The sequence below is a fragment of the Quercus suber genome, unplaced genomic scaffold (assembly GCF_002906115.3).
Source record: "Quercus suber isolate HL8 unplaced genomic scaffold, Cork oak 2.0 scaffold_359, whole genome shotgun sequence".
In the NCBI taxonomy this organism is placed as follows: Eukaryota; Viridiplantae; Streptophyta; class Magnoliopsida; order Fagales; family Fagaceae; genus Quercus; species Quercus suber.
The window spans coordinates 703,410-713,489 of NW_027069811.1; the positions used below are offsets into that span (position 1 = coordinate 703,410).

Below are 10,080 nucleotides of genomic sequence, written 5' to 3' on the forward strand. Positions count from 1 at the left end.
AAGTAGGGCGCAAATGCAGCAGAGTGCGACGATTAAAAAATTATTAAAAATATTTTTATTCATGTTTTCTATATTTTTACTATTAAAATATTCTTAAAAAAAAACATTAGATTCACAAAACAAAACAAAACAAAAAGAAGGCAAAAAACACAAAACAAAACACAAAACAAAAAAGAAATGTCCTACACTCTCACCTTATCATGCCAGCTCATGCACTGAAAATTTCCACAGGTACCCATCTAACCATAACGTGTCACATCAAGGTAAAATGACCAAAACAGCCACATGACTTTGGGTGCAACTAGGGGTCCAATAGAATAAGAAGCAAAGGGCATTTTGGGGTAATCAAAGTCCTTTTATATTGTGTGTTCAGCTGGATGTTTATGGCATATCTATTGAGTTCACTTGAAGGAAGACTTAATTAATCTGAAGGAATTTCGGTCCACTCCCAAGCTAACAAAAATTCATCAGTGCTAGTATTTTTTCTCAAGGAATCTCAAGGAATTTCTTCAGCAGTCTCTCACTTTCTTTGTCTCGCTCTTCCCTCTCCCTTTCCTTTCTTTTCTTTTTTTTCTTTTTTCCTTCGTTTTTGGCTTTTCTGTTTGGTTTTGGAGTCTTACTAACTATTGTGCTAGGTTTTCTTCTTTTTCTTTTTCTTTTTTTTCCTTTTTTACACACACACACACACACACACACACACAATTAAGGTTTTCATGGGCTCTTGAAAACTCCTGGGCTGGCCAGCTGGGATAGGGATGATTGAGGTGAGGGGGGCCTCAGCTAAAACCCAAGGGAGGCCTGAGCTAAAAACCAAGGGGCCCAACCCTTTTTTTTAAATTTTACCTACTAAAAAAAAATATTGGGCCTGGGCCCCCTTAGGCCCCTACCTGGTCCATCCCAACTATAGCAAACACTTGTTCTATACAAGTGTAGCGTTCTCTATCTTGTTCCTACCATTTGATTGTTGCGTACTTTGTCCTATAATCACTGCTTCCTGCCATTTGGTTACAGAAACTATCCCCTCTTTACTGGTTCCTACCTATTATGATGAAAATATTAATACATTATAGAGAATAAGTATTTTTTGGATTTGTTTGGTGGATATTTCATTCTCAAGGCCTTTTAGAATCCAAATTGGAGCTTTACTGGCTATTTGCATGCATGTGTTTTGACATTTGTCCCTCTGCATTTTTCACTGCCTTTGCCCCAGGGTGGAAGGGAGGCCATTGCCAAGAACCTCATCTTGTGTGAAGATCAACTCCCACAAAAGTTTCTTCATCCCAAGACAAAGAAGAAAATGAATAAGCAGGTTTGTTTTGGTTTGTGTACCTGCTAATTCTTGTATTTGTAATTTTTCGTTTTTTTGGAGATCATGTCTTAATCATAACTAAGACTACTGTATATTTGATTCTCAGGGAGACGACATCTTCACTGCAGATGACTTCAGCCGCCATGTTGATAAAAGATCCCCCCTGCAGCCTCCTGTAAGAAAGGCATTAGCAGTTTTAAGTGGAAAGAGGAATCCTAATGACAACCATTTTTCTCGTTCTAAGTGTTAGTTAGTTAACTAAAATTTTGTTCTCTTTGTTTTCTTGGAAAGTTTAATGCCACCAAGGTGGTGAAAGCTTTGTCGTGTTGAGTGAGACCTCTAGTGAACTGTCACCTATGATTAATATGTTCTATAGATATTTTGCTTAAATGTGAGCACAGTTTTGGTCAGGTTTTACCTTTTATGTTTCTTTCTTTATCTTCTTTTACCTCTCAAGCTAGATTGCAGAAAGGGATTGCAATCATTGCATGCCAATTGCAGTATTGTTCTCATAGGCCAAGATGTAAAAGTATGTTCAAAATTTGTGATATCAAACTAGGTACTGGGTTCCCATATAAATGGATGGTCATATGTTGCAAACCTTCCAAATCTATTGGCCCTAGATTTCGATTCGATCAAAGATGCGTTTTCATAAGTTCTAATCATGGTCTACCATCTGCCTAACAAGTTAGTCGTACCTCAAGGCATCTTAATGAGAATTTGATGAAATAATAACCAAAACAAAATTGAAGAAGTCGGTTATTTTGCTGTAGTGTGAGCACAGTTTTTCTCATGTATTATTGTTACATTCAAGTTTTTGTTCCAAGCTCATAAGAATGGGAGAAGAGGCCAACCAAGAATCATGTGCTTATAAAAAGGAAAAAAAAATTAAAAAAGAAAAAAGAAAAAAGAAAGATGCAAGTAAATCCTTGCTTACCTTTTCCCAAATCCAACTTGGATTGTCCCGTGAATTATTATTTGTAAAACCTATCCTACATTTTGAATTATCTTTCAAGATGGTAGTATCCTTCTAAATTTAAGTAGTTAACAGTACTGGACCTTTTGATTGTATAAGAACTCTTCAAATTCAAAAATTCCTTTTACTACTTACAGAACCCTAGAATTTATTCTATAAGAGAACCCTAGAATTTGTTCTATAAGAGCCCTGAACTTGAGGCCACAATGTTGTTGATAGATGATACAAGGAAACCAATTAGCAAAGACAGAATTGATAAACATGAACCAGACACATCTTCAAAGCACTTTGATTGTGACTATATCTAATGCTTTGATGCTCAAGAAAACAGGAGGGGGATGGTTCGTAGATTTTTTTTTTTTTTTCCTTCTTTGAGGAAGTGGGGGAGGGTGAATGCTGGTCAAATAGATAAGTACTTGCTGACTGCTTTCTTTATAAACAGCTAACGACATCAAAAATAACTCAAAAGTCAATGTTCCATCATGTAAAATAAATTCATTTCTCATTTGCACCCAAAGAACAATTTCTAAGAATATTGTGATTCAATTAATCTCAGAACTTTACTAGTTAAATACTCGTATACAAAGAGACTTTGTCAAGCCTGAAGCTTTACTTTTCCTCTCGTGTGGAAGCATTTACAAGGAACAGATAAAATTGAGGTGGGAGAAAAAGAAAGAAAAATGTACTACTGTATACTTCTGCTTTACAGTGTGTTAGCTTCAACTTATTTATGAAGAAAGAGCAAGTTCAGCCCATGCCAAAGAAGATGACTTAAAGTCGACCGATATTGATGTGTCAATTCCACTCTCTAACATGGAACACAGTTCCTTCATGGACAACTGCTTGCTGGAGTCAGGATTAATGCAAAGATTAACTACCTCACATACAACTTTGAGGTCTTCAAATCTGAAATGTTTCAACTCTGGGTCCACCACATAAGACATAACTTCTGGCAGGTCAAGATATTCCTTAGCCTGCAGCAGAGAGAAGTTTTGGTGCATTAACTACCTTAAACTATTATATACTTTTTAACCATCCCTTTAAGATCACATTTTAATTTAAAAGGAAGCTTGCCATAGTCATACATATTCATAATTTAGAGAGTTTCTTACCCAATCTACCAAGCACCCTTTCTCCCTACAATATGGAAGTCTTCCACTGATTATTTCCAGCATAAGTACACCGAAAGCATACACATTGCCTTGGACATCCAGATGGCGTGCCTCCAGAGAATTTGGAAGAACACAGATAGCACCTTGATTGCCAATAGCACCTGAATTCTTTTCTGACCTTGCAAGAATTGTCTTCCAACTTTCAAAATCAACCAGCTGCAGTTGAAGCGAAGATGAATGTACTTCAGAATTTTATATGAGGAATAGCCAGTACAAAAGGACTTATGAAGAGGGTTTTGGAGTTTTATCAAAACATTTTTACTAGTATTAAAAACCACACTATCTAAAAAATGTATAAACAGTGACAAGATTTATTATTCTGACAAAAAGAAAGATAGTTCACTGATTTACCATTGGATTAAGAAGAGGAAATAGATATTCATTATGTCACGATAAAATAAAAAAAATTAAAAAAATTAAAAAAGAAAAGGCTTGGGACATGCCTTGGGGGAAAAATCTTCTGTAAGATAAATGGCACTAGAATTCAACTCTGATATGGTAAATGGTGGCTCAAGTTCTGTGTGAAGATACTTGAGTCCACGTGCAATGCCAATAATAATTTTCATACGCCTAGTCCAAGAAAATTGGCATCCTTCTCCATCTGCAATAAAAGATAAATGCTCAGGGTTTGAGTCGGTGAAGCACGTAAAAGAATAAATTTCCAGTGAAGCAGGTTAAAGTAGACGAACATCGCAATTACGAAATTTGACTTACAATGTAGGTGCTCATACAGTGTTCCATTTGATGCATATTCAAAAACTAGCATCCTTGTAAAGGGAGTGCTCTCTTTACAATATCCCAGTAATTTTCCACTATTCTCGTGATTTAGTCTTGCCAAATCTGCCACCTGCATGGCATTTCAAGTCAAATAGTTGTTTTGAACATGGTTGAATTGCCAAATCTTACATTCTGTGATTGTATTTTTTGTTAAATTCTTTAGGCTACAGTTTTTTGCAGTAATAATAGTGGTTACCTCTCTCTGAAAATAAAGCTCAAGATAGCCTGTCCAATGCTCTTCTTTGATGCAGAGGGATATCACAGCTATCTCAGGCCCACTTTTCATTGTACCTTTATAGACCACACTGTCTGGTGAGGAGCCAATAATGTTGCTGAAGTCTTCACAGGCTACTTCTAGATCCTGTCTGCTGTATCTTACAACATCTTTCAATATTTCAGAATCTGAAAGAAAACCCACCAAATTAACCAATAGATTTTTTTTTTCAATACGCTTCTAGTCTTCTGAACTTCAAATGCATTTAGGCAGAGGTAGCATGAGCTAAGGAACCCAACCTATGTATACAGTCATATGGTCCTTTCCACTTGCTGATTTCTTCCAGGGCATTATGATAGAAGATTTGCCATTGCACTTCTGAAGAGCAGTGATAATACCAACCAGAAAGAGAGAACCGACCATGGTTCCTGTTGCTATTTCCAGAGCCAAAAGCCAGGTAGGTTTTGATGCCCCCTGATGCTTGGGTATATTATCAGTTGGCCGGTGGTTTGAGTTGGCTCCTGGATGGCTTTTGGAAGGTGGAGCACCACCTACAAAAGAAAAACTGTCACTACTAACTACAATAGTTAGAAATGAATTTTTACAAGGCTTATAAAATTGTGAGAATGAGTTCAGTTCCAATGCAGAAACTGAGATCAGCCAATTGCATCACCAGCTTGACATTGAATTGCAAATTAGGATGTTCTTGAAAAATTGATTAAGCTAGTTCGCTTAGAACTTAGAATAGAGCATATTATATTGTCATCAAGTTTAAATGTTCAAGGGTTTGTTCTTCATTTTGCATTTACTATTTACTGAAACTTATATGTATATGTATACCAATAAACAGCATTGCACGAGGGAAAACTTATATACCGCATTGCATGGTTAAACGTTGTTTGGGATCTTTGTTTTGGAGGCAGTTCCCTTGAAAGCTTGACCTGTATGGAAAATGTCAAGTAAAAGAAGACTTAAACAAAAAGAAGCAAGCATGAGAAAAGCTCAGAAAAAGGAACCTTGGAAGACGCTCCAAGCACTTAGGTATGCTCCCAACCAAGAAGTTGTATGAAAAATCTGCAACTTGTAATTGAGAACTGCGACAGAAGCCAGTTACATTTGGACTTGAGGTATACCTGAAGCAGAATTGAAGAGATACACTTAAATAAAATCAAAACCTTAAGCAGGTTTAAGTAACACAACATTTTCCATTTTAGTAAGCCACCCAATATCTTAAAATTAATATCACTATACACCAAATTTGAATGAAGCCGCAGAACATTACTAGCGATGACTTGTCTCAATACTAGACACTAAAAGTTACATAAATTTCCATATTCACATAGGACATATGAGCAGTTTAATATCCATTGCCAAAGCCAAGATGACTTGTCTCAATGCTAGACGCTAAGAGTTAAATAAATTTCCATATTCACATTCATAGGACAGATGAGCAGTTTACCATATCCATTGCCAAAGCAAAGATGAAATTAATTGTACAAAAATGATAAGAAGAAAGAATCTTTTTAAAATCCCCTCTAACAGGTGAAATTTTTCAAAAAAGAAGATGTAGATGAATTTGATGACACCATACTGCTTGTGTATGATCTATCTATATTATATATGCATATACTGAAACTCAATAAATTTGTAAGGAAAGCAGATAATGCAACGCATACTTTTTAGCATCAGTTGATCAATTCTTCTTATTGGGATATTAAGATTTATATTGTACCCATCTTCACACACACACACACATCCACAACCAGAATTGCACACTAAATGGAGCATCATCTTCAGAACTTAATCAAACATTTCCACTTGAAGTATCTTCCACTTACTTTCCACGTATATCAGACGAGAAATCTGGATTGCTAGCAGCAGGAACACTTCCTTGAAGCCTATTCCTGTCCAGCCGAAGTTCTAGGAGATGATTCAAATTGCTAAGCTCAGGAGGTATTAAACCAGTCAATCCATTTGACTGAAGATTTCTGCAACAACAAAAGTTAATTAATTCTGAGAACTCAACACAGCCTAACTTTAAACAGATCACCAACCCAATTCTTTTTACATTTTCACTAGACTAGTCAAATTTCCAATCTCTGGAGGAATTGGACCCGAAAGTTGATTCTTCCCCAAATCCAAAATCTTGAGGACTGTCAACATGCCAATTTCTTTAGGTATTATCCCAATCAGATTGTTCCCATGCAATATCCTACAAACCATCAATCCATGAAATAAAGCTTTAACCATCATATTCTCAATAAATTTATTAAAAAAAAAAAAAACTTCAGGTGTAGGGGATAAATAAAAAAGAAAAGCAAGAGCATACAATTCTTGCAAGTAGGCAAGTTGCCCCAATTCTTGTGCAAGATATCCTCTTAAGGATGACCCAGAAATGTTTCTGCAGAACAGAATTCCATCAAGTAAAGGAAGCATGTATTAGCCTAATCAGCTGCATTTAATTGCAAATAAGACTACTCTACAATTTACACTAAGATAAGAAGATATGAAATCTTACAGCTTTATAACATGGTCTCGAGCACCATTACACGAAATGCCAGACCATTCACAAGGATCTGGATCTAGGGCATTCCAGTTGGACAAAACCAGCAGTGGGTCTTCATATATACCTTCCTTAAAGGTTGTAAGGGCGTCAACTGTGCAAAACACAGAGTTTCCAGTAAGAGAACCTTCTTTGAAGTAGCAATTAAGTACATGAATGCAGTACTTTTGTCTTCTTCAAAAAAAAGCAAATATAGTACACATCTCAAAACAACAACAACAACAACAAAAAAAATCCAAGATTTACTTAACAAAAGTACGCCAACACTACTTCAAGAAAACTAACCCACATTTGGTAAAATAAAATAGCAGACAAAGAGAAAATAAAATAAGAAGTACACAGCTTTGAAACTTAAAATTTGGCCTGATTGTCATATTTATAGCTAAGTCTTACTCTGAATGAAATTCAGAACATACATTGGCAACTTGGGTTTCACATCTTTCCCACATTTTCTCAGCATCCAAATGGATCTTAACAAAACATCAAGATCTGAGAAAGAAAAGTAACAAAAAAAAAGAAAAAAAAAAAAGAAAATGAAAAAAAGAGCACATACCTTCATATGATGGAAAGGGATCACAGGTCACAAAAAGAAGCCCAGATATCAGACATAGAAGCAGAATTGAAGTATATGATCTCATTGTTGTCCTTAGTTTTCTTCATAAAACCAAGAACCCAAAAAAAGTCATGAAACCAACACACCAGAAACCAGGAGGAAAAAGAAAACCCACTTAGTTGGAGATATGGGGTTTTATGAGAGAATAGAACCTACATAAAGTTCAAGTCTTTAATTCTGTAATGTACTTATGGAATGTGTTTAGGTGTAGAGAACTTAAAAAGAAAAAAGAAAAAAAAGAAAAGCTATACTAAAAGAGAGAGACAGACACAAAAATCAAGCAGCAATAGTAGGGAGTTTTAAATCCAAGATTTGGTAACAACCCATGAAAGCAAATCACTGAGTGAGTGGGAAACAAATTGTAGGAAAATTGAATTTGAAAGAACCAAGAAGTGGATGAAACTTGGATTCAAAGAGAGGTTTGCAATATGTAAAACAAAAAAATAAATAAATAAATAAAAAAGGAAAAAGAAAGAGCTTGAAAAGAAAGCAGATTTTGATAGAGAGACTGTGTGTGAGTGAGAAAATGTTAAGTAATTAGTAAAATTTAGTAGCGTATGTTAGGTTAAAGACTTGAAAGCTGGCTTTTTTTTTTTTTTTTTTTAGCGTCTGGGTGTTGTACGGTGGTGCATTTGGATCTTTTTAACTAATCATTGCCTTAAACAGAGGGGTTTGATAACTTTGATTGCTTTGGGAGGTGTTTGTATCTCGTGACTCGTGAGATGATAATTTAACTTCTCGAATCTTTTGGTAAGTTGTGGGTTGGAGCATTTTTAAGTGGTATGAATGGAGAGGCAAATTTTATGTAAACTCTTGAGTCGACCTAAAACCACTTCATTTGGATAAGTTTTGACCTAACTCAATTAAATATTTAAATTAAATGGATAAAACCCAAATGGATAATTCAATTAAATGGGTTTTGATGGTTAAACCACTAGGTACCCAATTACCCATTTAAAATTTAAATTTTACTACTTAAAAAAAAAAAAAAAAAAACCCTAACAAACAAGAAAATATCACAACAGCTACAGCCAGCCGCCTCTTCCTCCATCTAATGTAAAAATTTTCTCCTCCATTTTCTAGGCATTTTCTCAGTTACCAAACTAGACAAAATCTAAACATCTTTCCCTCTTCCTCTATCTAAAGTTTGTCTTTCTTAGTAACTCAGATAACAAAAAGCTTTTTTGCAATGGCGCCCAGGAAACGATGCGTTGCTGAGGAAGAAGAGAAAGAGAAACCAAAGTCCGAGTTGGTAGTGTGAGTGACTCGAAGCGCGGCTCGAAGAGGTGATGTATTAACTCAGATAACTCGGTGGCTGAGTTGTAGAAGACCGAGTTTCTGAAGGCGAAGAAGGCGAAGAAGGCTGAGAAAGACGTAGAGCTCAAGGTGGACTGGTGGAGGAAGAAGTCATGGAAGGGATGAAAACCATTGTGATTGAGTTTTTCTTTAGGTTTTCTCTTCTTTTTTTTTCTTTTTTTTTTTTCATTGGGTACTTTGTCTCTGTTTGGTTGTGGAGAAAAGTGAAACAGAAAATTAGTGTCTTGATATGGTTTTCTTGTTGTTTTCGTTTGAAAAGTTAGGCTTTTTACTTTTTAGTGCTTTGCATATTATGTCTAATGTTTCTTGTTTGGTTGCCAAGAAAAGTACAAGAAGAAAATTAGTCTCTTGTTGAATTACGGAATATAAATTTTATAATATGAATTTTATAATGGGTTAAATGGGTAGGTTACTAATTAAATGGGTTGAGTTGATAATGGATAATTAATTTATATATAAATGGGTCATAAATGGATAAATACATACTCAACCCATTTATGACCCAACCCGCCCATTTGCCACCCCTAGCCTCCATGGATCCACTGACCAATGTGTGTACATCATATGGCTAAGATGTTTGGAGTTGGGATTAAATTGTTCCCTCACATACATTTGTTGATATACATTCCAATTCCGTTTGCCATAATTTCACTAGTGATTTCCACAATTTTTATTGATATTCACTTTTAGAATTTAAAATAGGTGATATGTTTGTACGATATACAATAAGGAGTATATGAGAATTAGCATCCATAATATAAAGATGACCTATAATATATATTAATAAGAATTTATCATCACCTTTCATAGGTCATTGTAACATTAGGAGGGAAGGGATATATATATATATATATATATATATATATAAACTTTTGCAGTACCATGGATCAACAATGGTATAATAAGAGCTTTGTAGACTTGTAGTTCAAATGACACATTCTGATATTTTCAATGTATTTCAAGTGGCACCTCTTTGTGTATACAACATATTACACCATTAGTTATTATTACAAAAGCTAGGAGAAGACACATTCAATTGATTTTTGTGAATGTTTAGACAACTTATTTTTATTGATTTGTTTTGTTTAAGAAACAAACTGAATGAAATTACAGTTGTAAAAGTATAAAATTGTTATATA

General features: G+C 35.0%; 1 protein-coding gene and 1 long non-coding RNA gene across 3 annotated transcripts; one reads left to right on the top strand and one right to left on the bottom strand.

The window, feature by feature from the left end:
• The first annotated feature begins 405 nt into the window (after positions 1 to 405).
• LOC112038223 (uncharacterized) lies at positions 406 to 1,719 on the top strand. Of its 2 annotated transcripts, XR_010623729.1 has the most exons (3): positions 406 to 515; positions 1,211 to 1,309; positions 1,416 to 1,719. It is a non-coding gene; the product is annotated as an uncharacterized LOC112038223 (long non-coding RNA). The 2 variants fall into 2 exon arrangements; XR_010623728.1 differs by lacking the exon at positions 406 to 515 and having other exon boundaries at positions 721 to 1,309.
• A 1,046-nt stretch (positions 1,720 to 2,765) lies between these two features.
• On the bottom strand, positions 2,766 to 8,148 carry LOC112038237 (probable LRR receptor-like serine/threonine-protein kinase At1g63430). The gene is made up of 13 exons (XM_024071036.2): positions 7,565 to 8,148; positions 6,967 to 7,105; positions 6,778 to 6,849; positions 6,517 to 6,660; positions 6,287 to 6,436; positions 5,465 to 5,581; positions 5,325 to 5,389; positions 4,748 to 4,999; positions 4,431 to 4,636; positions 4,172 to 4,304; positions 3,901 to 4,058; positions 3,398 to 3,613; positions 2,766 to 3,259 (listed from the first exon to the last, which is right to left on the bottom strand). Exons 1-13 carry the CDS (start codon positions 7,647 to 7,649, stop codon positions 3,014 to 3,016), a joined length of 1,983 nt encoding a protein of 660 aa, XP_023926804.1. The 5' UTR covers positions 7,650 to 8,148; the 3' UTR covers positions 2,766 to 3,013.
• Between the last annotated feature and the right edge of the window lie 1,932 nt (positions 8,149 to 10,080).